We start from the raw sequence: 27375 nt of genomic DNA on the forward strand, positions 1-27375 counted from the left end.
GGGGTTTTTTTTTTTGGTGCGGGGGGGTGCGAGAAAGCGGAGGAGGAGGAGGGGGGTGAAAGAACAAGTTGTATAGTGAGGGCTGAGAGCCATTGACCCACAGTGCATGTAATGGAAACCACTCCAAGCCAGGGATGTCGCAGCACCTAGGGATGAGGGTCGGTGGAGTCGAGAGGAAGATTGGAGAGAAAATGAGGAGATGGGAAAGGCGGGAGACAGCAAGACGGGTGGGAGGAGAAGAGGGAGGGGCTAAGGTGGGGGACAGGGGCTGGAGAGGGGAGATGGGGCTGAGGAGAAGCGGGAGGGGCTGGCAGGGGCGAGGGGAGCTGGCGGGAGAAGGGGGCTGGGAGGGTACAGACGAGACAGTAACGGGGCTGCGGCGGGGGGCGGGGAGAACGGCTCTGGGAACTGCCCCGCCGCTGACAGGAACACGGTCCCCGCCTGGCGTGGGCGGGGCCGCAGGAACCCGGCTCTCCCGGAACTGAAGCGCCGGGGCCTGCGTTCCCCGCCGGCCTGGTACAAAGCGGCTCCCCTCGACCCCGCCGCTCCCCTGTCCCGCGCATGTCTCCTTTCCCTCGGCGGCGCCATTGCGGCTGGTGGTGCCGAGCCAGCCGACTTGCCGCCCGCACCCCGGATCATGGCCACCGACTCCTGGGCTCTGGCGGTGGATGAGCAGGAAGCGGCGGCGGAGTCGGTGAGTGCGGGCAGGAAAAGGGACCGGGCCGAGGGAAGCCGAGGCCCGGGCGGAGTGGGGTGGGGGGTGTCCGACAGGCCCAGCCCAGCGGGAGCCCCGATCTGTGTTGACCCTGGACGCGGGGGCGGGGGGGGGGAGCAGGTCCCGCCCCAGCCCCTGCCACCCTCCCCGCCGAGCCTGCCTGGCGCAGGTCGGGACAGCGGGGCCTGGCCAAGCGGTGTCGTGCTGGGAGCCCTGCAAGCGCCCCGTAATAGAGCTGCGGGCCCCTTCGGAAGCCTCCGACCTGGTCTGTGGCCTCCCGCCGAAACCCGCCCTTACGTGGTGCTTTCACGCCGTGCTCTGCACCCGCTGGTTAGAAACCTGGGCCTGGAGCGGCTCACCCGGGCCTGGAAGTGACGCGGGTTCTGCTCTGCTCCTGGGGGGTGAGAGCCACTGGCAGCTCAGTTCTGCGCGGCACTTCGCTGCCTGGTTTGCAAGGCTTTAGCACGGACGGAGGCTACAATGATGCGTATGCTGCAAATTGCAGCTGTGTTGTAGCCAAGTTCTTGGCCGTGGTTGTTTTCAGGTTAGACAAGGTCCTAAACGTGAGCCCACAAAGTAAAGTAGTGCCTATTCGGTCTAGGTCAGAAGGCTGGGAAGGGCAGGTACGTTAGTAAACTGAAGTGCTGAAGATTAAGTTGAAGTCTGCCTCTGCTCACCCATGAAAACCAATGTTCAATGTTGTGATGACATGAAGTGATCATTACAGGGTGATGTTAGCTTCCCAGTTCCACTTTCCCCCGAATCAGATAAATAATGAACAAATGATGTCTGTTTGAGATGTGCGTGTGGTTAGAATTTGCAGTGTTGTAGTCATTCTTGGGCCAAAGATAAGAGGATAAATAAGGTAATATGTTTCATGGGTAGAAGATGGAGTGGCTGTGGTTTGGGAGTCCTGGTCAAGTTATATTAGCTCATAATTGCAAAATTCTGCCCAGGCATTGACTTTATGTTGAATACGTAAGTTTTTATTGTTACCCTTAAATGTGGGCAGTTGACTTTTCATCATTTTTACATGAATGCATTAGTAAAATCGTGCATCTTGTAGCTGTTTATAGGCTAGTCCCTTACATGCTAAATGAATAGAAATCTAAAATAAACTGTTTAAGTAATTTAAATGAGACCACTTTATTTACAGGTAATCAAAGGCTTTTATTGGGCTACTACTCAATTAGTAGCCTGGATTAACTCAAGCAGTTGGCCTGTGATGTGATACTCTCTTCAATTTGCCTCTCCCAAGAGGAACAAAATAGAGATGAATGAGAATTCCAGGCATGTCATTGTGACAGTTAAGCCACATGAATATGTCCATTCTCCTTGTATATTAGGATTTGGAATACACCACTATGGCCATTCCTGTTATGTCTGCATCCAGGGAGTGTATTTTTTGGCATCTGTGGCAGAGTTCAGACAGCAAATCTGATTGTGTGTGTGTGTGTGTGTGTGTGTGTAACCATGAGGTGCATGCTGATTTTTGTTCCAGATGAATGGAATATCAGCTATTTGTTGTGTGGATTACTTGTTTATTGAATCCAAACACACCATGAGTATATACGCTTACTTGAAGCGAATTCAGTTGTTGTATTTACCTGATTACTAATGTGTGTCATCCAGGAAATCTCTAATGACTCATGAAAATTGCATGATTCACCATGGCTTCATTTTTAACATCTGGGTCACAACTACAGTGCTGTTATCTGAGCACAGCTTCTTGGGTGTCTTTTAGTTAGCATTGCTACTTAATCTACCAAAGTGCTGAGCATGTTGCAATATTCTTGAGGCTTCTACCAGGCCAAAAACAAGCAAGTGAGAATCAAACCAGGTGTCTGAGCTGTTGCCAAAATCTTTTGCTAGATCACTAGAATTGCAGTTCTGAATTTGACATGTTCTTTGCTGCCCCTGTGATGATCCATCTGGTCTTTGCAAGCACATATAGCTGACTACTATGTTACAAAGTATTTCAAGCAAGTTGCTTTAAGGAATGCAATTTTCTTGGTAACAAGAGGGGAAGGTTTGTATTCTTCAGAGTTTTATTCTGTTACAAATTTACAAAGTATCATGCTTTGGGTAGTTGGCAGGTCTCGGTTCCAGTGGTAGATTACTGAACACTCTACATACTATATAGTATACTCCAATCTTGTAGCTGCAGTGTTATCTATCGCTAATGAAATAAACAGCCCTTCAGCAACAGTAGATGGTGGTCTCCAGTTTGTAGTACTAAATTAAACATTTTCTGTCAATAGTTCTGTGCCTGCTGTCTTGAACTCCAAATTTCAGATGAGTGATTCAGGAAAAGAAAACAGTAAAATCTTAGTAAAGGTTCTGGTGACTACTTTGACTGAAAAGTCCAGTACAGCAGTTTTTACACAGTTGTCAGTCCTTGAACTGGATGTTTCGTAAGCCTCCTCACTCCTGCTTATTTGGGAATGGATTGTTTCAATTCCTGTTATGTTTGATGTTTCAAAATATTACACTAACCCCTGTTAAGTGTTTACCGATAATGAGTCTGAAATTGTCAACCTTGAGAAGGGTTTCATTGAGGGTTGTCTTGAGCAAGTGAAGGATTTCTGAACATAACTTTTGTGGTTTCCTTGTTTTTTTCACACTTACAGTTGAGCAACTTGCACCTGAAGGAGGAGAAAACCAAACCAGACACAAATGGTGAGTTTATAGCAACTAATACTGGGTTAGAAAAGAATATTATTTCATGAATATCTGGTCTGGACTTTACAGCTTTTGTCAGATGGAAAATCCTGTTTATCCTGGATGATAAGGAACTAAACACTACCACCCTTAACTAAATATCTGGCTTACATGTGTGTTTTGTTCACGTTTTAAATTGTATTTTTCACTGTCCAGAGCTGGTTAACTGCAGAATAATTTTCTTACTATAGTGACTAGAAATGGTGGATTTAGGTTACTGTTAATGCCAAATATCATGGGATGTTTGATTTGGGAGTAAATTGCACTGCCAACATTCTGGTGTTACAGGCTTTCTTGTGTAGCTGGAGCATGACTGGATCTATTACTGGTTTGATTTACAGCTTTGTTTTTTACATCACTGTAACAGTAACATTGTCTGTATAGAAGAGCCTGAAATGTGTGAGCTTGTTTGATCCCATTCCATTTGATATTATCCCATTAATCACTGTCTGTCCAAATGTAGGTGCTGTTGTCAAGACAGATGACAATGCAGAGAAGACGGAAGATGAGGAAAAAGGTAAGCACAGCTGAGAAGCACTTTGGCAAGGTATAGTGGGAAAACAGTTCATTTTTAATCTGTTTAGAGCTAGTCTACTTTATTTCAGAGTATGGATAATCTTGGCATCTGCCATTCTGAGGGCCCTCTGGGCAAGAGGTGTGACAATATCTCCATAATGATTTAGGAAGTAGCTATGTGGTGATGGAGGAAAGAAGAAATAATGTGTCTGTATCTATCTGCAGTGGTGAGACACAGGAGCAGTTTATTTGATAATACTACAGGAGGTCCCTGTTACACATCTACCCACTTTGGGCTATGTCACACTTATATCACTGCTGAAAAACAGAACCATTCTGCTTTACGTCCTTATGTTTCTTACACTCACCTAATTCGTATTTTATGTGGCCGCAGACCCAAATGAAGCAGAAGTGCCTTTCTGATGCATCTCCTTCAGCCCCCTTGGTCAGAAACAGAGTTCTAAGCATATTGCCAATGCTAGCAGAATGAGTGGAGTTAATAAATGTAAGCAATGATGGGCCAGTGTGAATCTGGATGTAAAATTGGACATTATAAAGCACGGGCCAATGATGACTTGGCACATTACAGACAAATGTATGATGCCAAACTTCGGCTCCGTAAGAAGTGAAAGTTGGACTCTTTTTCTTTAAAAAAAAAAAAAAAAGAGAAAGTGATGCCGCCCTCATCGTTCTCCTAAGCAAGAATTTAAAAAAAAGCTGTTTAAAAATGCTAATCAATATGGTTTTCAATTTAAAGTGCTGTTTAAACGTGTTAATATGATGGGAATGTTAAAATGTTTCTAAAATGTAGTTTAAAGGTGTTACAGTAATAAAGTTTTTAGATTTAAAATGCTCTTTTAAAATGTTAAATGATTTTTCATTTGTAAGGATGGGAAGGGTAAAATGTTTTTTAAAATGCTGTTTAATGGTGCTAATAAAATGAGATCAATTTAAAATAAGGGTGAATGAGATGTTTTAAATTCCTGTGGGGTGTGAATTGTGTTCAGAGTGTTTGGTATGGTGAATTCAGAACAGTAGTGTTACGTCTCTCAGGTCCAGGAACCTAACCCACCCGTATTCTATTGTTTCCTATAGGATGATATTCCCCACTCTCATAAGTGACTTAGAGGAGTTAGTTGAGTGTGTCCCTCCCACACCCCTTTACCTTTTTTTGTATGGAGGAAAATTGTCCACTTTATGTTGTGATAAGTCCCAGTTTCATAAAACGTATCCTCAACATGTAGCAGGGACCTCATGTACTCCCAATGCTAGCTGAAGAGATATTTCCTGTTCACCCACAGTTGGCCACTGTGCAGAATCCCCTGTTTCAGTAGTGCAAATTTGATTCTGCTGTTTGTTTTAATTAGTCTTTAATAATGTGTCATAATTTTTCTCCCATTGTGTAGTGAGTGTAGCAGTTTATACTGTAACTGCCATAGCTCAGCCAAAACTTCTTACTGAACAGCTGGTTCTTTGAGCCTCCTTCTCGTTAGTACATATAAATAAATCTTGGTTTTTGCCTCCCATCCCCACAGAGGACAGGGCTGCCCAGTCCTTGTTGAATAAGCTGATTCGCAGTAACCTGGTAGACACAACAAACCAAGTGGAGGTACTGCAGAGGGATCCCACGTCACCTCTCTACTCTGTGAAGTCTTTTGAGGAGCTGCGACTGTAAGTCCCTGTTCTTCCGCTGGTTATCTTGCAGTGACAAGATCCAGAACTCTTCCTCTTGTGCTGAATATCCTGGAGTCACCCAAGAGTTATGCTATGAAAGATTTGGGATATTTCAAGTGTTGGGTACCCAGAGCATTGTTATGGCAGCAAAACCCATAACTCCCATCATCCAGACAAACTCTCCTTGCCACATTAAACTGTCTCTATAAACTCAAAATTATTCTGAAAAGTTCTAGTTTTCGAGAGACCCAATTTCTAGGTGTGATATATAGGCACAGCCAGGAGATTGTCTGGGGAATGTCAGTTTTCCAGGGCTGAGTGCTACATTTGCAGTGCTTTGTGGGGTCACTTCTGTAATCCCTTACTATCTCTGCAACAACCAAAAAACTACACTTGAGCAGAAAGGACCAAGAGTTTTTGTAGCAATCTTGGGCAACAGAGTAGAAGAAGACAACCTGAGATGTCCATTCTATATTTCTGTGTGATTTATACTTTTGCAAACTATGTACAATGGTCTATTCAACACTTTCTACCAGATTTTAGACTCCCACTGTTGGAAAAAAAATGTTTGCACCATTTGTTTTTTGTACAAGTTAAGTACAAATTAGGTCAGTTTTCAAGAATTTTATTTGCAATATCCAGTCTTACTACAAAAGTCTCCCACTATCAACAAGTTTCTTAAAGTAAAATAGAAGCTGCATGACTCAGCGCCCCATTTGCATTGTTCTAGCAGTTTCAAAATTAGCTATGTGTCATCCTCCATCACAGATGTTTCAGGAGAAGGTTCTGGGATACCAAAGGCTGAAGGGAGCAAAAAGAATCTGAAGTTCCTTGCTGCAGAAGCAGTGTGTCAGGGAAGTTTCCTGAGAGAACATGCATACAGAAATTCTAGCTTAGATAAAGGTGGGTGGGGACCAAGGCAGCATTATCTCCTTTCAGCTGGTCTGACTCTTACATTACCTGTAGAACTAGCTCTCAAAAACAACAGTTAAATAGAGTAGAGGAGGGTAAGTCTATCTCTTTGCTACAGGTTGAACTCTCTTGTCTAGCGCTTTTGGAACCTGACTGGTGCCTGATGAAAGAACTTTTTCTGGATGACAGGAGGTCAGTATTTTCTAGCACGTTACTAACATTTCCACTGCTTATGGGACTCTTAAAAGACATTTAGGGGTAAATTACAGCTGAATAATAGCACAGAACACTGCAAGCCAGGACTGGTGGCTGTAAACAAATTTTACGGGACCACAGGAACATTGGCCACACCTTTAATGAGTGGTCATCTAACCAAAATCATGCCAGATTATGGAGTTTGCTGGACCCAGAGACTTCTGGATTTGAGTGGTTGAGGATTCTTTGTGAAGGCTTTGCGGCAGAAAGAACTCAATTTGTGAAGACTGCAGCAGAATGAACCAGAAACTTAAATTATATCTAAGCTTAAATATTGAAAAAAAACAAAAATTGTCGAAAGACTAAAATTAGAAGAGCAATGAAATCTTTACCTGCCCATAATATTTCTTTTGTCAGATATATCTTCTCTTGGTGTAGGATGTTTTTTTTTTTTGTTTGTTTGTTTTTTTTTGTTTTTTGAAAAGATTTTTTTCTCTAACCACTGAATTTAAAACACTAAACTTAAAAAATGTTCTCCGGTAATAGTCACATTCCTACATTTTGCCAGTGCATGGTAAACTGAAAATGAAACTGACTAGGAACAGAACTAGAACTCACTAGTCAGTTTTGAATAGTAACAGAGAGGAAGCCGTGCTAGTCTATACACTATCAAAACACGTGGTTTAAACCGGGACGGGAACTTTCTGAGTCACTATAGGTGCTCGTCTGCATACTTGGCTTAATCTACTTCTTGACCTCCCCCCCCCCCCACTCTCTGATTTGCTCACCTTGATCATCTTTTTCTGATTTGTCCTCCTTGCTTACTGTTTTTGGTTCTCTGTGCCTTAAATATTGAGTCTGTTCTGGTGTGGCTATGGTCTGAAGAAGTGGGTCTGTCCCATGAAAGCTCACCTAATAAACTATTTGGCTAGTCTTTAAAGTGCTACTTGACTGCTTTTTGTTTTGATAGTCAGTTTTGTTGTCAGATCTGAGAAATGCATGAAGTAGACAGCATATATATATTAAATCAAGATTAAAAAAAAATCAGTTCATCTACGAGGTTTGTAAAAATGGGTAAGGAGTCCCTTTCAATACTAAAACTGGTTTTCTAAATAAGTCATGGTTCACAAATGGACAAGCTTCCTTAGTAAGCATCCTTATTTTCTTACGCATGCTTTGTGATGGCTTTCTTTTACTCTTTGCCCCTTCAAGGATCTTGCAAAGGAGGCTCAAGGTTTTGGAATTATGCAACCCTAGAATAAAAGAGTAAACTTACCAGCAGCCATAGATGGAACCTTCACTTAGACTCTAAAATGGGAGATGTCTCCATACATGTGGAATAAATTGTTCCCAACTGTGCTGAGGAAGAACTGTCTCAACTTTACCAAGAATCTGGCAAGACTTTAAATTTTTAGCTGCTGCTCTCTTAAGGTACATATATACCTACTGGGAGATCAGCCCTAAGCCAGTCAAGGACAATCTTCTGGGGGTCTGATTTCATGCGCCTACTGGGGATGCGTGAAATTGAACTATGAGGGTAAACTGTCAGTCTCTGTACTTCTCATTCAAGGGAGGTCAAAGGGAGAGTTTCTCCCATCAAACTTCCTCAGTGAGGGCAGGCAGGTAAGTGAGTCATAGATATGTCAATTCCAGCTACACGATTGCTGTAGCTGGAATGGTGTATATATGATTGATTTTTAAGGTTTAGTGTCAGCCTGCCCTGTGATGCTATTTCATTATCACTCCTCTCCACCAGCATTCTGCTTTGCAGCTCTTGTTTTGGTAACTAATTAACACCTAACAGGTTCCTAATTAAGTGTTTAGCTTGGAGATCAATGGAAAAAGCCTTTTAAAAAAAAAAAAAAAAAGGCCTTTAGAGGAGAATTCAGTTTTGTTTTGCAATATACTGTTCAGTCAATATAGTTGTAGCTAGCACCATTTAGATCCTGTTATAAATAGGGCAGATTTACTTGAACAAATAATACCTCATCATTATAGCTTTGGCTGTTTTTAAGTGTCCTACAACAGGATTTAATGCATAAGCAGGCAGACTTCAAATTCCAGCTGCTGAGGCAATAGCAGTCTTGCTTTGTGGATGGCACATTAGAGGTTTTCAACCAGGGAAGGAATATCTATGATATCTGAAAAGTGTCTCAGTTTCCCTTTCAGATAACTTAATGTTAGTTTTTAGATAGTTAGCAAATTAGCATACTTTTTAGGCATTTTGCATAGTTTAAACGCAAGTAAAAGGAAGAATTACTTGTTTAACGTCTTTTTGGTCTTTTTGAGCCTGAAATTGTCTTATTTTGAGCTGTATTTTCATACTCTACTATAACCTTCTTGCAGTAAGTTGGTGTTCACATTCTAATGGTTTGGAAGATTCCCCTCTCCCCGCCCCCTTAAATCTTATACAAATTTGTGTGAGTTGCAGAATGGCAAGGTTTTTTATTATTTTAGATTGCACAGTGTAGCTTGTCTTTAACAGCGGGTACTGAACTGATATGAGAGCAGAGGTGGGACAGAGTATCTGGATAAACTCCCAAAACAAAAAAGCAGTCAAGTAGCAATTTAAAGACTAACAAAATAATTAGGTGAGCTTTTGTGGGACAGACCCCCTTCTTCAGACTATAGCCGTACCAGAATAGACTCAATATTTAAGGCACAGAGAACCAAAAAAAGTAATCAAGGAGGACAAATCAGGAAAAAAATGATCAAGGTGAGCAAATCAGAGAGAAGAGGGATAGAGGGGGGAAGGTCAAGGATTAGATTAAGCCAAGTATGCAAATGAACCCCTATAGTGACTCAGAAGATTCCCATCCCAGTTCAAACCACGTGTTAATGTGCTGAATTTGAATATAAAAGACAGCTCAGCTGTCTCCCTTTGAATAGTGATGTGAAAATTTTTCTTCAGAAACACGCAAACTCTTAAATAGTAACAGAGAGTACGCCGTGCTAGTCTATACACTATCAAAACAAAAAGCAGTCAAGTAGCGCTTTAAAGACTAGCAAAATAGTTTATTAGGTGAGCTTTCATGGGACAGACCCACTGCTTCAGACCAGTTGGTCTGAAGAAGTGGGTCTGTCTCACAAAAGCTCACCTAATAAACTATTTTGCTAGTCTTTAAAAAGTGCTACTTGACTGCAAACTCTAAAGTCATTAACAGAATGGCCCACTCCATTAAAATGTTGACTAACCAGTTTGTGGATCTGGAGTGGTTTTATGTCTGTTTTGTGCCCATTAACTCTTTGTCTAAGGGAGTTAGAAGTCTGTCCAATGTACAAAGCATCTGGGCATTGTTGGCACATGATGGCATATGTGATGTTAGTTGAGGAACATGAGAATGTGCCCGTGATTCTGTGAATAACCTGGTTAGGTCCAGTGATGGTATTTCCAGAGAAGATATGTGGACAAAGCTGGCAGCAGGCTTTGTTGCAAGGAAGGATTCCAGGACTGGTATTCCTGGGGTATAGACTGTGGCTGTTGGTGAGGATACTCATAAGGTTGGGAGGTTGTCTGTAGGAGAGAACAGGCATGTCACCTAGGACCTCGAGTGTGGCATCCTGATTAAGGATAGATTGTAAGTCTTTAATAATTCATTGCAGTCGTTTGAATTGGGGGCTGTAGGTGGTGATGATAAACTCCATAACTGTTTTGGTCACTAGAAGTAAATTGCAAAGCAAAAGCATTTTCTGTAAAGGTCTTCGTTTTTCCAAGTTCCTTCCATAAATGGTTCCTTCTGTAAACTAGGTTTTCATTGTCGTGTATATTAAAAAGCAGCCAGAACACTCCTTGAAAACTGAAGCTGTTTTGGTTTTGTGTGACAAAAGGAGTAAAGAGCTCAACTTTATTTATTCCATTTCTCCTTTAAAATCCCTGGCAAAGATAAGTGTCCATAAATAGCACAGGAGGACACCAACACATTCTTCCTCTGCCATTGACATCAATCCTTAAGCAATAGGGACTTCACTGTTAAACAATACCTTTACTGTTCTTCCTTGCCTCCATCTTTCCATTAAATACCTGCTCCAGTTGTTCATGGCGCACTTTGTGCATCAACTGAAAATAGGTGCATATGGGTCATAATGATGCATTTTTAAAACTTTTGCGTGTCTGTTCTGAATTAGATTGGTGATTTTTTTGGAAATGGGTTCTGAAAGGAAACCTCCCTGACACACTTTTGCCTTGAAACATTACAGCTTTGCTTTTCTGTGCTACTGCTTTGTAACTGAGTACCTACCAATGGTTTCTTAGATCAGTTCTCATCTTTCAAAAGCCGGGCAGGCAAGGTATGTAATCTAACAATCAAAGAAAGTTAATGATGGGAGTACTTAGACTAATTCAGTCTTGGTTTTGCAAGTATTTGTTGTGTCCTTGGCAATTGTTGCCTAGAACTGGGCTTTGGAGATCCTTTGAACTAACACAAGCTTGCGTATTTAGAGGGCTTTTGTTTGAGCCATACACTGCAAATAATACAAGCTTCTTAAAAAGGATGTTGAATCAAGTGGAAAGGTTTAACGGGCAGGAGGGTGCGTGCAGGAAAACTGCTATTAGCTTGTTGAAGCTTGTTGCTAAGCAACATTAACAGCTGCAAGAAGCAATTAAAAAGGTCATCCATTAAGAATTTACAAATACATATATCTTAACGTTAATTTTAGGTTGCTTTTGAGTCTCCTTCAATACTCAAGAGTCTGCTGTGACTTGAAAGCTTTCTGTAACAATTGTAAGTACTTTGACTGAAGCAGATAGTAACTCAGGTAATTGAAGGAGGTAGGTGTCACCACTGCACTTAAAATTGAGAGCTGTTGTATAGCTGTGTACAAATCAATAACCTGAATCATGCTGAACTAGGCCTACCATAATTTGCCTCTTTCTCACATCAGGCAGTATTGCCTCTCATTCTTAGAGGCTGAACATCAAAAATGAAAAATCTGAAAAGTAACATTTGCAAGAGCAACCTAAAATGAATGTTACAATATGTTCTTCACTTACTCCCCTATTATACAAGATCAGTGCATTCATACAAGAAATCTCACAACCCAAGAGACAACAGCTTTTAACACAGTGTTAGCCCAGGTGTTTGGTCAGATGTTGCTTCACTTGGGAGCCAGTTACAAGACAGTGTTTCCAGGTACTACTCCAAAGTGACACAGCTGTTTTGTCAGGCTGGGAACTAGAGCTTAAAAGAACAATAAACAGTCCTGTGGGGAAAGGAAAGGGCAGTAGGTCATTTGTCAAGTGCAGTTCCAGATGAGAATAGGCTGGTGCTGCAGGAATGCCTGAGAGCAAATGAAGCCTTCTGTACCTCCAGGTAATTGTAAGCCTTAGGGAAGGCACATTTTTAGTCTTGTTTGTTTTTTAAGATCTATTTTCCATTAAATGCTTTTGTTCTAATGGAGGCTGTTTGGGTTCTGAATGACACTGTCATTGCTCCCAACCTGAACGGAATACTGGAGATGTCAAACATAAGTCGGACCTGCTGCGGTTATTTCGGTTGGTGCTTGGGGACGCAGCAGAGGGCCTGAGCTGAGAGCAGGAGAATTGTGTGGGGTGATTGCTGAAGGCCTAAAGAGACCAGGAAGGGCCAAAGGTGCATGAGAGACCACCTGCTTTCAGGGGAAGTTTCTTCACAATGCCACCACTTAGATTAGGGTATTTCTACGTTGCAAAAAAGACCTATAGCAATGAGTCTCAGAGCCCAGGTCAACTGCTTTGGAGTTACAGGGCTCACGCTGTGGAGCTAAAAATAGCAATGTAGATCTTTGGGCTTGGACTCTGAGTCTCCCCTTCCTGCTGGGTTTTACTGCTATTTTTAATTGTCACCCAAGTTCTGCCTGATGAGTCAGTTGATCAGGGCTCTAACACTTGCTGCTGTTGTCCTTTCCATAGTATAAATGTACTCATAGCAGCTAGTTACAGCAAGCCAGGTCCAAATCATGAAGTTTTGTTTCCTTTATAAAATTGTTTTCCTCCTATGTAGTGAACAGGATGTTCTCATTCATATGCATATTTAATTCATGAAGGTCTTAGTCTGTGATATCTTGCAACAGAGTTCCACATGTTAATCATTTTGTAACAGATGTTTTCATCTTTTATCAGTGGGTTAAATTTCTGGGGTTTTTGTTTCCTGTTTCCTTAGTTTAGTATTGAGAAGTTCAATAAAGCTCCCAGCTTACCTTCTCTCTCATTCGTTATTGTCTCAGGTCTTCTCTAACCTTAAAGTCCAGTCTGTTTAGTTTTTCTTCATAAAGAAATTTCTTCAGTCCTCTAATCTGTTTTATCTTAGTCTGTGAACACTCCATATTTCTGCTCTCTTAGACACCGGGTGACCAGACCTCACCAGTGTTCCAGATGTGGCTGCGCTATTGTTTTATAGCAAGGCACAATCTCCTTTTTTTGTTGTTCTTTATACATCCTGACATGTTTGCTTCTCTTGATCACTGCTACATACTGAGCTGTCTATTGATGCTTAGAGCTCTTTCTTGAGTGGTTATGTAGCACTTCGGAGACTAGCAAATGTGTTAGGTCATGAGCTTTCGTGGGTAAGACCCACTTCTTCAGGTGATTGGTGGGTCTTACTCATGAAAGCTCATGACCTTATAAATGTTAGTCTCTAAGGTGCTACAGGACTGCATGTTGTTGAGTGGTTAGTTTATTTAGAACCCAGCAGTTCGTGTTGGTGGCTCAAATGACTCCTTCCAGCATTTGATTCCTCAAGATAAGAAAAGGGTCTTATTGTATCTTCTTGTTCAAGCAAATACTTGGTTTGCATGTGTTAACCCCAGTATCTAAATGATCCTGGGATCCTACTAAATAGTATATTTTGCTTTTAAGGTAACTAGCCTGTTCCTTGATAAGAAGAGGGACCATAATCTTGAAAGAGTGCCTCTGCTTCCTAACCTGTTTGGGTGATAACATTTGATTTTGTGTTTCTGTTTATGTTGGAGGACTGTGGCTCATAGTTTCATGGGTACAGCGCTGTGTTGTGGTTGGGGAAATACAGTAGAATCCAGTTGTCTGTCTTTCCCGCAGTTGGCTTTCTGCATTTACCAAACAACTGGGATTCTAGGACCAGAAGCAGGGAATTTTCTCCTGTGGATAGTACTGTAGGTATAGTAGGTATAGCACTGCAGCATCATGTTTTCCCAGTCTCTGGTTCAGGGTTTGAGTATCTGCTCTGGACCTAGTCTGAGTTAGACAGGGTAAATAAGGTTCTCCTGTACTTCTCTCTTTTTAGGATGTGCACAACTAACAGTGTTTTGGGTCACAGTTGGACCACTTCTCTGTTAGCAACATGCAGAAGAAAATGACTTGCCACAGTAGCTTACTTTTGGTAAATGTAACAGTAGAGACACAGCCCCAGGTTTATTGGCTGTTAGGATTTGCTTTTCAGGGACCTGCCCTTTGTTGGCAGTTTGAAAATTTCCCATTGACTTCACTGCCTGTGGTGCTGTTTTTTCACTAGTGCGAAAACACTCTCTACTCTCTCTCTCTTTTTTTTAGGAAACCCCAGCTCCTGCAAGGGGTGTATGCCATGGGCTTCAACCGACCATCCAAAATACAGGAGAATGCTCTGCCCATGATGCTTGCTGAACCGTACGTATCCATGCTTTCCACTTCCCCTTGGAAGTGTGGACATTGGGAGAGCCTTATGCACTATTAAACTGTGAGCAGCAGTGGCTGTGTGGGCTGTGCTCAAGGGGCTCACTTTCCACTGGCCTATGGCGCTGAAATGCTTTAGAATGCTGATTGACTACCCAGCAAATTTCCATAGATCCCCATATGCCCCTTTTCGTAGGCATGCCCTGCACGCTCAGCCATACCAAAGACAGTGCCTTTCCTCGTGGTGACTGTAAATCTGCTCCTCTTGTAAACTAGGGGAGACTTAATAAGGCTGTTATAGAACAGCACTGCTACACTCCTGGACAGGTCATCACAGTCAGAATGCCATGGATCATGTCAGCCTTGCTCTTCAGTGTCCCTTAGGTGAAGACCATGGAGTAGTGGAGCTAACACCAGGGGGAGGTGGGTGATATGGGAAGCTATTGAAGCATCCCGAGAGCTTTCCCTCCAAGTCCCCGTAGTGCCTAGAAGCTGTGTGTGCCGAGGTGGATGCACCCTGCAGAAAATCCACTGGTGTTCTCCTCCTTGTGTAGTGCTGCCCTTACAAAGCTAGATGGTGGCTTCCATTAGATGTGGACTATATGCTGGACAAACGAATCCAGAATGTCCTTAAAATCCCTTTATCTGTGGCTGCCATTCAAGCTGTGTTGCCAAGCCCAACAACCGTGTATCTCACATTTCCTAGTCATATAATAGATTCTGTTGAACCTTGTGCCAAAGTGTTTAAAATGTCCCCTTGTGTGTTGATCCAGCCCACAGAACCTGATTGCACAGTCCCAGTCTGGTACTGGTAAGACAGCTGCCTTCGTGTTGGCCATGCTCAGTCGAGTTGAACCCGCGAACAAGTATCCGCAGGTAGAGGCTTTTGGAATCTAATGGTTGTGCTGGTTTTTAGTTGTAGAGCAGAGCCATCTAGTGAGAAGACACTGGCAGCAGCTACATAGCTTCAGTTTCCCAGTGTGCTGCGGTATCTGAGCATTGGGGAGCAGAGGTAGCAGAGCTGAAGATGCTGATTCTTTTGTGCAGAGGTACTGGGTTCTCCCAGCTCCCCTGACCAGCCCTGTTCTTGTCCTCCCTTCTTCCCCTCCCTCACCCCTCATCTTTGTGTAACCTATAAAGAGCCAAATTAGGGCACAGCAAGCAACAGTGTTGGGCTGGGGAGTATGGGAGGGTGTTAGGGAGAGACAGGCTTGGGTTGGAAGGAAGGGGATCTGTACTATGAACCACCTGTGGCTGGAGAGTAAAGGGGGTGTTGAATTATTTTCCTGCCTTGTCCAGTTTGTGGTGATGCCCAGTCCAGCAACCCAACGCAAAAGAAAAAGGACTTTTTGCACAGGCTTTGGACACACTGGACAGAAGTTGGGAAAATGGAGCTTAGAAAGCTGGCTGGCAGTTCTAACTGATGCTGTGAAGCAGTGCAGAATAGAGTTCTACCCTTCATGGGGTGGGCACCATCACGGTATTCATATCTGTTAGCTGCTCTGCAGAAGTAGACTCTAGGGCCGTTTCTACAGAGGCCACTTCTTTCAGAAGTGGCATGCAAATACACGGAGCAAAAGCTGCTAATGAGGTGCGGATGCAAATTCCCTGCACCTCATTAGCATAACATCACCTGATTTGGAGTCCTGAAGACCGTTCTTCCGGACTGCAAAACGCTGTGTAAAAGTGTGGCCCCTGGGGGCGCTTCTGGAAGGATGTGCTTCTTCCAGAGGCCCCTTCTTTTTGGGAAGAAGAGGCCTCCGGAAGAAGCACGTCCTTCCAGAAGCCCTCCCAGGGGCCACGCTTCTACGCGGCATTTTGGAGTCCGGAAGAATGGTTTTCCGGACTCCAAATCATGTGATATTATGCTAATGAGGCACAGGGAATTTGCATTCGCGCCTTATTAGCATCCTTTGCTCCGTATATTAGCATGCCACTTCCGAAGGAAGTGGCCTGTGTAGAAATGGCCTAGCAGTTTTACCAAGACAAGAGAGCCTTTTCCTAAGGATGCAGAACTCTCTTCAGTTAGAGCAGCATTAATTGGAAACTTCCACTAAAAATCTTCTCTTTCTCTCTGTTAACGTGTCACTCATTTGGCGTAGTATCTGAGCATGTTCACTCTTAGCAAGGTGTTCTGTTTACATGTGGGCAATACAAAGCATACAAGCCATACAAAACTACACATCCAAGCTAACTTCCTTTAATAGGGAGAATTAGCAAAAAATACCGTTCAGGTGATATGTGTTAATGAAATTTACCTATAACAGTGTTTTATCCTGAAAGATTGGTCATCTGTTTGCAGAGAGGGGAAATTTCACAACTAGATGTATGATACAAGAATGTAGGACGATCTAATATACTCTGACCTGCTTTCCTTCCAGTGTTTGTGCCTTTCCCCCACATACGAACTGGCACTTCAAACAGGAAAAGTAATTGAACAGATGGGAAAGTTTCATCCAGAACTTAGACTTGCATATGCTGTCCGAGGCAATAAATGTGAGTTTGAAGGGAGCCTCTTGCTACTCTAAGTAGAGACTTACCCTTTTTCAAGTGCGATGTGGTTACGGGAATTGAATGAATTGCAAATGACTAATGGATTTGACATCAGATATGCTTAGCACAGTCAGGCTGGAATCAAATTCCATCAGGTCTGAGTGCAGCAGAGAACATGAGCTGGTGTGATGGGACTTCACACTTGGAAGCCCCAAGCTGTGCATGGAATGAGAGCTGCATAGTTCATGCTGGGGCGGGGGCGGGGTGTTCCTGGAGTTTCTTCCTCCACACCCCAGTGACAAAGTTCAGGTATTTTCTGTAAACCAGAAGCTGTCTGATGAGACTTACTGATGGTTGATCTGTTTTGTCCAAGCAGATCTTTCTAATTATGGTGCAGTCTGTCTAGCAGATAATTATAGGTGCTACTTGTTTCAGGTATACAGAGCCAGCCCATCCGTAGGATGGTTGGAGGCAGCTGGCCCAGGCCCCACATTTTTGGGGGCCCCATGTCTGTAGCCTCAACCATCCTGTGGATGGGAGGGACTTGTGGGGATTATGAGGGGCCTGGTTCAAGGTGGCAACAGAGGTCATGTGCTCCCCCCCCCCCGCACCCCCACACTCTCGCCGCAGCAGCCTGCCATCATCCTCTGGTCTGCCCTGCCATGCAGTCCTCTCCTGGCGGGCTGTACTCCACTTCACTGCTGCAGCAGGAAGCAGCATGCCCCGTCCCTAAGGTGCTCCACTTCCCACAGCCAAGGAGAAGCAGAGCACAGGTGGCTGGAGAGGGCGATACAGTGGGGCAGAGTGGAGCAGACCGCCAGGCCACTCTTACTCCTGCCACCTTGGTGGGTTGGAGACAGGAGGGGAGGGAGCAATCCCTGCACCAGGCCCTGCAGTCCCTTGGCTTGCATTGCTGGGGAAGTGATGATGGGGCGGGGCTTGGGGGAAGGGGTGGGGCCTATGGCTGGGGTAGAGGGGCTGCCTTGGGCCATGTGCCTGGGGCTGTGTGCCTGGGGCTCTAAGGTTGGGGGTTGGAATAGGAATAGCCCTGCAGGTAAAGGTGCTATATAAAGTATTATATGAGTGAAGCTGGGGGCAAGTGGTGTGTCCTGTGTGCTTCATATGGGGTTAGTGTTGTGACCGATTACCACTGACTAAGAGGAGGCAACACTTGGAAAGCAATGTTGGATGCTGCAGAACTTCCCTCAAGAGGATGTGATGACATCTGTTACTCTGGCACTAGTGGGATTCTGCTATTCAAAAACAGCTTCCAGAGTAGGAGAAGAGCTCTGAGGAAGAGAGCAGGAATGTAGGGGGAGTAACATACACTGGGATGCAGCTTTCATCTTCTCATGGGAGTGCGGTGTGTACACGCTTCCTGAAAGCCTTTCTTTCTGTCTAACAGTGGAGAGAGGTCAGAAGATCTCTGAGCAGATTGTAATTGGCACTCCAGGCACTGTCCTGGACTGGTGCTCCAAACTGAAATTCATAGACCCCAAGAAGATTAAAGTGTTTGTCCTGGATGAGGCTGATGTGATGATAGCAACCCAGGGCCATCAGGATCAAAGTATCCGCATTCAGAGGTAAGCACCACCCCCATGCTTTCATCTGGGCTAGCTACAGAAAGGGAATGAGTCTAGCTCCCCTCTGCTGCAGCCAGTTGGCTTCTCTCATTGGGTTACTTAGGCTGTGTCTACACTACAAAAATAACTTTGAAGTTGCTTACTTTGAAGTTGAGCATCTACAGACACCCTATTTCAAAGTTAAACTTCAAAGTAGTGCACTACTCCATTACCGGGAATGGAGTAAGGACTTTGAAGTTGGGCTCCCTACTTCGAAGTAAAGGAAAATGCATGTAGACTCCCTGCTGACTACTTTGAAATAGTACCTAGTATAGATGCACCCTTAATGTCCCATTGCCTCTTCATGGTTGCAGGAAAGACTCTTTTTTCCAAGTGTCCATACAAGATTATTTGCTTGATGACTTAATAGAAATACACTTGGCTTTGCTCCACTCCAGGCAGTTCATAAAGCTAGAATTTCATTGCAGACATTTATTTCAAGGCACGAGAACTGCCCAGAGTGGGATTCTTTGCTTAAAATGTCCAAATGTATCTAGATGCCACTGGCATATTGGTCTGGGTTGGGATCAGATATTCATAGGCTAACATTTGGCAAGCCTAATGGACTGAAAAGGCTGATTCCAAAGGCTTGTAAGTGACTGTGAGCCATGCTTTGCTATTGGGCTTATTCCACCACAGGCTCTAGTGGACTGATGGTTTTTAACAGGGAAACCCTACCTGTCACCTTGCCTTGCAGAATGCTTCCCAGAGATTGCCAGATGCTCCTGTTTTCTGCCACCTTTGAAGATTCTGTATGGAAATTTGCCCAAAAAGTTGTTCCTGACCCCAATATCATCAAACTGAAGCGAGAGGAGGAGACGCTAGACACCATTAAGCAATACTATGTTCTGTGTAATAATCGAGATGAGAAGTTCCAGGCTCTATGTAATATCTATGGGGCCATCACCATTGCCCAAGCCATGATCTTCTGCCACGTGAGTCGTTCTGGAGAATGAAGTGAGCAGTGCCATACTCTAAACAGAAGGCAGCTCTCATTAAAACAGCCCCATTCTGCAAACAGGTCTGCAAATGCCAGGAGTCCCAGCAAGATGATCCTGTTAGGAGCACAAATAGGGAAGAAGCCATCCCTCAGTTTGTCTTGGAAATAGAAAAATACAGGGGGATGGCTAGAAGCATCTGCCTTCTCAGCCTGTCTCTACACTAATTGCCTTGTTGGTCCTATCTCGGCTGAGGCAGGAACCCTGCTAGCAAGAGTTATTTTAAAAAATAAAATTGTGTAGTTTCAACAACCGCCATGGAGACAGGATTTCTTAAAATTGTGATTGTCAAACTGTGCCCCATGTGAGTCATGGCAACCATGTTGAAGCCTTCTAGCACCAGGTGGTCTTAAATATGCTTTTAGTTTTCATTGTTCCAGCCATCATGTGGATAGGTGTCTCATTTTTAAAGCTGTCTCCCCAAAACTGAAGCATCTGGAGTGCTGTAAAGTACATCTTAAAGTACAGTAAAAGCTGTTTGATATGGCATTTCACCAGTTGGAAAGCACTATAATTGGCATTGTTGATCCTGGAAAGTCCAATTCATAGTTCAGCTGGTATGGGATAGGCAGGTTCTATATCCGGCTGTACATGGCTTTCTAGAAGCAGTGATATGACCCTGATGCTCCTAGGCACAAGAACAGCTACAAGGGCTATTAGCTGCCCTCTGCCCCTTACCCACTGGACAAGAACTGCAGGCAGAGGCAATGAGCAGAGCTGCCTAGCTGGGCCTCCATCTAGGAGCAGCAGGAGCATGTCCTTGGTTGCAGGGAGCCACCTAAGTGAATGCTGCCTGGATCCAAAACCCCTCCCAGGCCTCAGCCTGGATTCCCCTCCAGCATCCAGAACCCCTCATCCCTGGCCTCACATTGGCATCTGCACCCCATCCAGAGCCCTCACTTCCTCTTGTGCTTATTGCAAATCTTTAAGAAGTTAACCAGAATATTTGACTATTGTAGAACATTAAAGCACTCTGAGATGCTTGTATGGAAGCTGTTGTAATTGCAAATTTTAATTAAGAACCCCTGGTGGTTATGCTAGCAAAGCTTAGCACTAGATAGGAAGACATCTGGTATGTTAAGGGACCTGTTCTGTACCCAGCAATCCACTACAACAGAGTCACTTCCCATAGACTTAATTGTGATGTTTGACTCAGTCAGGGCTTTCAAAATTAACTGGCATCTTGATTTTTATAGATGGTTGGTTTAACACTTCAGCAGAGATTCTCACTGAATGCCTTTAAAGAGACACATTCAACCTGAAATATAGCCGATTTCAAAAAAACAAATAGTTAGTGGTACCACATACTACACTTGTCCCAATCCTCTTGGTGCCAGGCAAGTGGTCTTACAATATTTCCTATTTTTATTTTTAATATCTTTTTTTTCCTGTTGCTGAGAGACTCAAACAAGCAGAGGAACTGAATATACAAGGAAAAGGACACTGACTGCACACAGAGCTGTCATACATAAAAGGAAATAGAACACATCTTAGGCTTTCAAACAGAAATGGAATTGTGATGGTTCACTGTCCCTTTTAAACTGTGTTGCTAGATTCCTGGCACGAGCAGAGTCAGAGCTCTGAAACTTACCTTTTATAAAGAGAGGCATGTTCCTGTTTGAAGTGCAAAAACTATCTTCTCAGCTCTTAACTTGCTCTTGCTTTACATTTCAGACTCGTAAAACAGCTGGCTGGCTGGCAGGAGAGCTGTCAAAAGAAGGTCACCAGGTGGCGTTGCTAAGTGGAGAGATGATGGTGGAACAAAGGGCTGCAGTCATTGAGCGTTTCAGAGAGGGCAAAGAGAAAGTGCTGGTGACCACCAATGTCTGTGCCAGAGGTAGAATACCATGTCGCTGCATCTTGGAGGGGAGTGGGTAGCTGTCGTGGAGATGGAACTGTGGTGTCTAGGGCAAACATACAAAATACTGCTGTACCTCCTAGAGAAGAATTTGAGTCCTGTGTGCTGCATTTGTGCAAAAGGGTCCCAAACAATGTCATTCTAGGAGAGACTCCTAGATCTCCTGTCTCCCAAAACTTTGGCTTGTTCTGAGGGGTATGGATTAGATCATGTCCGTGTCTCCTGGAATGGCTTAAAGTAGGATTTCATTAAAGGTGACCTGATGCAGGGTGAAGAACCTTCCCTTCCACCAGTCTCATTTTTTTTGTCCTTTGGGCAGGCTGAGGAATCCTAGAGCTGCACCCTGCCCTGGCTTGTGCTGTGTGCAAACAAATGTGTGCCCTGAATTGTCTCAACAGCTTTCAACTTGATAACAAGCAGTCATGTAGCACCTTAGAGACTAAGAAATTATTTGTGCGGCTGTAGACTAACATGGCTACCCCTCTGAGACCTATTACCATAGAGGTCATTCAAAGGAATAAACTCCAGTACCATTCTGTGCTGGAAGTTGCAACTAAATGGGGCATTCTGGATGCCACTGAACACTTAAAGGAAACTAGAGTCTATGTTGCAGCTCTGCTTGCAAGCAGAAGTTGGGCTGGAAGAAAGTTTTAGACAAAAATCTGTTGTAATACACCTCCAAAGTGTATGGGCCAAGGCCCCATGCTGTCCCAGGGTGTGGTTGGGGGGGGGGGGGGGAATTCCATTGAGGGGGATGGACTGGGCCCTACACTGTCCGTGAAAGGGGCTGGTCTGGCACAGTGGTGGGGGGTGGATTGAGAGAAGGAAGGAAGAACATGGTAGAACCTTGCCCAGACAGACGGATGGACACAGCAAAAATAATATATAAGCCAAATGGCTCTCCTAGCCGGGCTGTTGAGAGGAGGAGGGCAATTGATTATATCTTAATAGTTGTTGCAATTTATTAGTGTTTCTAGGCATCAAAATATAATTCTGATATGAAAGTGTTCAAATGAGCACCCTTGCAGCACATAAGTGTATTCTCCATTCAATGAGATTGTCTCATTGTGATACCTTAAATGTTTCTTTGTCCACTATGGAAAATATGAGCTTCTAAAGATCCTGTAAATTTTGCTGAGCTCTTGACATTGTTCCAGGCTTCATCATGCAGGTAGCTTAACTTTCCATAAACTTGAGAGGCAGTAATAGTAGAGCTCTGTATTAAAACTAATGCCACTGGGAGAACCCTAGACTTTGGAATCAAAACACTGAAACAGCTCTGGACTAAAGCTGATCTGAATTAAAATGTGCTAATGGAGGGTTGTAAAGTCTCTGTTTTCCTCCCCCAGGCATTGATGTAGAGCAGGTCTCTGTTGTTATCAACTTTGACCTTCCCGTGGATAAAGATGGCAACCCAGACAATGAGACTTACCTGCATCGGATTGGGCGTACAGGTCGTTTTGGCAAGCGAGGACTGGCTGTTAATATGGTAGACAGCAAGCACAGCATGAATATTCTCAATAGAATTCAGGAACATTTCAGTAAGTTCCCTTCAGATTCATTTTTTGTGTATAGCTATGGGATTCTTTCTGTAGAATTTGAGCAACTGTGTATCGGACAACTCAGTGACTAATTTAGATTTCCAAAGGCTCCTGTGGTCTTGGCCTTTGATTAGGGTTGAAGAGTTCTGCAATCTAAACAGTTTAGATACTCTTTCAAGGGTACGGCTGCACTTTTATGTAGACTTAGTTTTAATTGCCTTTACAGTAGAACACTGAATATTATTTAAAGGGCAAGTGTGATAGTCTTTTGATATATCCATATAACTTCTACGTCTGTCATGACAGTGATCTTCCAAATTTGATGCATGGTAGAAGTGCCTGGGAGATCTTGCTTGCTCTGCCCTGTCAATCCACTTCTCACTGGCTAGCTGGCATCATTAACTATGATACTCCACAAACCAGGAGGTTATTTGAATGCCTCTATAAACATTCTCTCTCCCTCCCCTCCCCTCACCCAATACAGTTGCTTCCACTCTGAGCTTTTAAACTTAAATGACCCAGTGTTGCAGATCGGCAGATTGCGGTCTACACACTCAGCAGAGCCGACATACTTGCTGGGCCCCTGGGCAAGGTGGGGGGCTTGCTGTATGACCCCAGAAGGGGCAGGGCCCTCAGTGCTGTGCAGACTGTGCACAATACACGCAGGTCCTCCAGTGCTTCCTGGAGCAGCACAGCACTCCAATAGTTATATAAATACCCTGGGGTTTCAGCTTGTGCAGTAGTGGTTGGGCCCAGGGCAGTTGCCCCTTCTTCCCCCACCCTAACCCTCATCAGTGAGCCAGTACACACTGGAATGTCGCCAGTCCTTTGGAAGAGATTGTTTTACTGTGCCAAGCCCAGGTACCCACGCAAACTGTGAGACTAAGACTAGGTCTTTGGGCACCAGTGAACCCTGCCTCTTTCTGGCTCTCCTGATGGAGGTTTGTACTGTATTCGTTTAGGGCTCTGTATTTGTCTTGACCCCCAGAAAGCTCGTGCCACAATACGGTAACAGTTTTAATCACCTGGCATGCAGAATCTGAAGGTCCGTGGGTCAGAATAGAGAGGCAAATATTAAGCTAGAGCTCAGAATGCCGGCTTTGGGCCAGGGCTCCCCTGAGCCATGCTACTGAGGAGCTGTCTTGGTGCACTCTCCCCATCTCTGTTCATCCTGTCCTTAGCCCCAGTGTGGTGTTCTCTCTCTCTCTCTCTCTCTCTCTCTAAAGACCAACTCCTAATCCCACCAGTTTGTTTTGTTCTCCAGCTGGGGCCTTTGATCAGCTTCTCTGCTGAAAAGCAGGGGGAAGAATCTCTGTCTTTGTTGGTTGCTGCATGCAGGCACCTTGGCTTTTGGGGTTCCCATTGTCCTTCTGGATCATCCACTGATTTGGGTTTCTGCCCATCCTTTAATGACCCAGTCTTCATAACCCCTTCAGACAGTTATGATACAACAATCATGACCCCCACTCTGTGTCAAGAACAGCTTTGTCCGTCATATTCCATGTGAAACAATGCAAAGCACAGAGGGAAATTAAGGCATGCATGGGAATCAAAAGAATATGACCACATCTCCCACTTCATTACAATATATTGTTGTGACTTGATTTATAAAGCGAAATTGCATTCTTTGTGCATGGATTGGGATAGAGTCATCTTATGAAAACAGAAATGGAATTTAACAAGAACATTGATACAATAAAGTGGGGCCTTGCTTTGCTTTCTAGTCTCTCATTGTATAAAGTGCACTAGTTCTGAGTCTCTTCTAATCTCTTCCTCTAGACAAAAAGATAGAAAAACTGGATACTGACGACTTGGATGAAATTGAGAAAATAGCCAACTGAAATGCAGCTGCTGGAACTGGTGTATGCCCTCCTGGGGTAGCTCTCCCACTACAATTGGCTCAGCACTCAGATTGGCACACCTTTTGGCCAGTCATGAAAAGGACTCCTTAAAATATGAATACAGAGAAATTACCTCACTTTAAAAATTGCAGTTGGACTTAAAATTGTGCTGCTCTAGGGAAAAAGAGGAAATGTTTACAGAAGCTTTTAACATTTCTTAGTTTAGCCTTAAAATGGGAGAGTGTTTTAAATTCTAAGAAATAGACTTGCCAAAAAGTGGCCAATACATAAATATCTAAAAGGAATAAACAAATGCTTTATCACTGTTAACTGGGATATTGTTTTTTAACCTATGTAATCAGTAAAAGAAAACTCAACAGCCAAATATATGGGCATTGACTTAAAAACAAGGCAGATGGTTTTGGCTAAAAAATCTTACCTAAAGTAGCATGTTTTTTTCTGGCTGTGCCTTGTGGTCAGAAAACTCATTTCTGGCTTTCTGAAGGATTTGCCCTGCTTTTTCTTAAGTAGGTTGTCCAAAAGATTTCCCCACTCGCTCATATTCGGACAGTGGTGTCATGTTGCTTTTGCTGAGCAGTATTTTGTTTTTAGTTTATTTTTAGAATGGGCACTCTTTTGAAAGCAGTGCATTGGTTGACAGTGTTAATTATGATAGCAGTCCATATGATGCATTTAACCTCTCACCAGATCAAATTTTGGTTCATGTGGACAGGAGGGATCAGCAGTGTAAAGGGGACTGTACTAATTAATCTCCCAAATTCACCCCTACAAATTTTAGTGTCGTCCCTTGGTAGGGAAGGGAGCGTTCTAGTTACCTTTATGCAGATGGTGCCAGTTTTTAAATGCTTCTGTTGTCCAGGCAGTTCCATGTGAAGTCTCTCATGGAATTTTTGTACTGCACCAATCAGTTATGCAAATAGGAACATTTATCTGATTTTTTTTTAAAAAAAACAGCTTGTATTGACCAAAAAACCCTTGAATAGAACGCCAAATTTGCTTATCACAGCATTTTTCAGTACCACAGTCTTGAATTAAATTGCCTAGCCAAAATACTGATGGGAAGCGCTCCCCTTTCATTGTTTGTATCGCAACGTAGACCGGTCATCAGTCCCTACAAACCTTGTCCCTGAGGTGACCCTTGCCAGTTGAAGGTTTTATTTACAACTTCTATGTTTGGGCTTTTAATTCAGCTGGGACCACTTACTGTGCACAAATGGAAGTTTGTGGGTTCTTGCCCCCCTGCCCCAATTCCAGAAATAGGCTCCTAAACTAACTTTACTGTGCATGGTTCATTTGGGAAATGTGAACATGTGTGAGCAGCCATTGGACTGCTACTCAGTGAAGGAATCACTTCAAAACAAATGTATAAATTGTAAATTAACTATAAATTTCTTTGCAATTTTGGCCATCATATTCTGTTCAAAGACAGGAACGTTGATCCTTTTACCAAGTAAAAAAAAAAAAGGCTCATTTAAAATGTACCTAAAATTTTAGGAAATTGTGCACCCTTTTATCAATTTGTACAAAGTCTTTAGTGGAAAAACTGTTAAAATTACACTTTTTGTATTCTGGGGTGTATCTATTTTTATTCTGTTGAAAACCTATTTAAAGTGGCAGGTGAGTGAGTGCTTGCGTGTAGAATGGAAGACTTGTTTCAATCACCTTTAATAGTACAGCTGAATGACCTTGTGACAGCAGTGCATTGGGTTGAACTGTCACAGATGCCACTGCTGGTCCTGTGTACTGTTTCTAATGTACTTTTAATTGGATAAAGAATACATACTGAACTGTGCCTGTGTTAGTCTTTGACTCTGGTATCCCTGTTGGTTATCAAATGTCATGGGGCCAGGGGGGGAGGAATGATGGCGTTGTGCATTGGCATTGCTTTCTGTTGGAATCATCCCAGGTGAATCCTCCTGTGGAACATGAGATTAGTGTAACTGAACTGCTGTATTTCCCAGAGACGTTCAGTGTCAAGTTATAACAGCATCATGCTAGCCCTTCCTCATGTTGGATAACAAATGAGATTGGGATAATTTTTTTTCCCTAATGTCTCTAAATTGTAGTCGTGCAAACCTATTAAGACACCTATATCTTTGTTCCTGGGGAGCCATTCAAAACACTGCCACTCAATCTTTACAGTCATTTGGACTATCCCCTCCACTAGTTATCCTGAATCAGCTTTTCTGTCCTGTTCTGTCCTTTGAGTTGGCCCTCCCCACTTTGTAGCCAGACATGAACCCCCATTTGGCCTTTTCTTCTTCGCCTTCCCCCCCGCCCCACTGGGGGAGGGAGAGAGACAGCCTTTGATGCCCTGGCAATGCAGGTGTGCTGTCTCACCCAGACTCTCTACCATACACAGAAACCAGATAGTGAATGGGCTAGCTAATGGCCGCCCTTCTGGCTAATATCGGTAATTGACACGCCTGATCACCACCCCAGGAAAAAGGGGGAACCTCCACCCATCATCTCCCAAAGGTGCCTAATTGCCCACAATTCACAGGTGCGAATTGAGCCTTGCACCTTCCCTGGGAAACGTGGGGTTCAAACACATTCCTCCTCGATTTGGCCACTTGAGACCAGGAAGAAGCCTACGTGACTCAAGAGGTACAAAGAGGGGTTTGGCAACCCACTCCATTTGAGCTCCAATCACCTACACCTGCTGGCC

At 43.7% G+C, this 27375-nt stretch overlaps 1 protein-coding gene across 1 annotated transcript; it reads left to right on the forward strand.

The window, feature by feature from the left end:
- The first annotated feature begins 539 nt into the window (after positions 1–539).
- On the forward strand, positions 540–26499 carry LOC142025610 (ATP-dependent RNA helicase DDX19B). Its single transcript, XM_075018139.1, has 12 exons — positions 540–694; positions 3346–3394; positions 3900–3953; positions 5488–5623; positions 14235–14327; positions 15107–15209; positions 16715–16829; positions 18232–18409; positions 19146–19383; positions 21121–21283; positions 22654–22845; positions 24625–26499. The coding sequence occupies exons 1-12, from the start codon at positions 638–640 to the stop codon at positions 24684–24686; spliced, it is 1440 nt and encodes a 479-aa protein (XP_074874240.1). The 5' UTR covers positions 540–637; the 3' UTR covers positions 24687–26499.
- The last annotated feature ends 876 nt before the right edge of the window (positions 26500–27375 follow it).

Source organism: Carettochelys insculpta, chromosome 23 (genome assembly GCF_033958435.1).
Source record: "Carettochelys insculpta isolate YL-2023 chromosome 23, ASM3395843v1, whole genome shotgun sequence".
Classification (NCBI taxonomy): domain Eukaryota; kingdom Metazoa; phylum Chordata; order Testudines; family Carettochelyidae; genus Carettochelys; species Carettochelys insculpta.

What these genes read in the sequence shown, in the direction of transcription:
- LOC142025610 (XM_075018139.1), top strand. Translation starts at nt 638, where the DNA reads ATGGCCACCGACTCCTGGGCTCTGGCGGTGGATGAGCAGGAAGCGGCG. An exon ending in TCTTTTGAGGAGCTGCGACT is followed by an intron (nt 5,624 to 14,234) that starts GTAAGTCCCTGT and finishes TCTTTTTTTTAG; the next exon opens with GAAACCCCAGCTCCTGCAAG. An exon ending in TAGAATTCAGGAACATTTCA is followed by an intron (nt 22,846 to 24,624) that starts GTAAGTTCCCTT and finishes CTCTTCCTCTAG; the next exon opens with ACAAAAAGATAGAAAAACTG.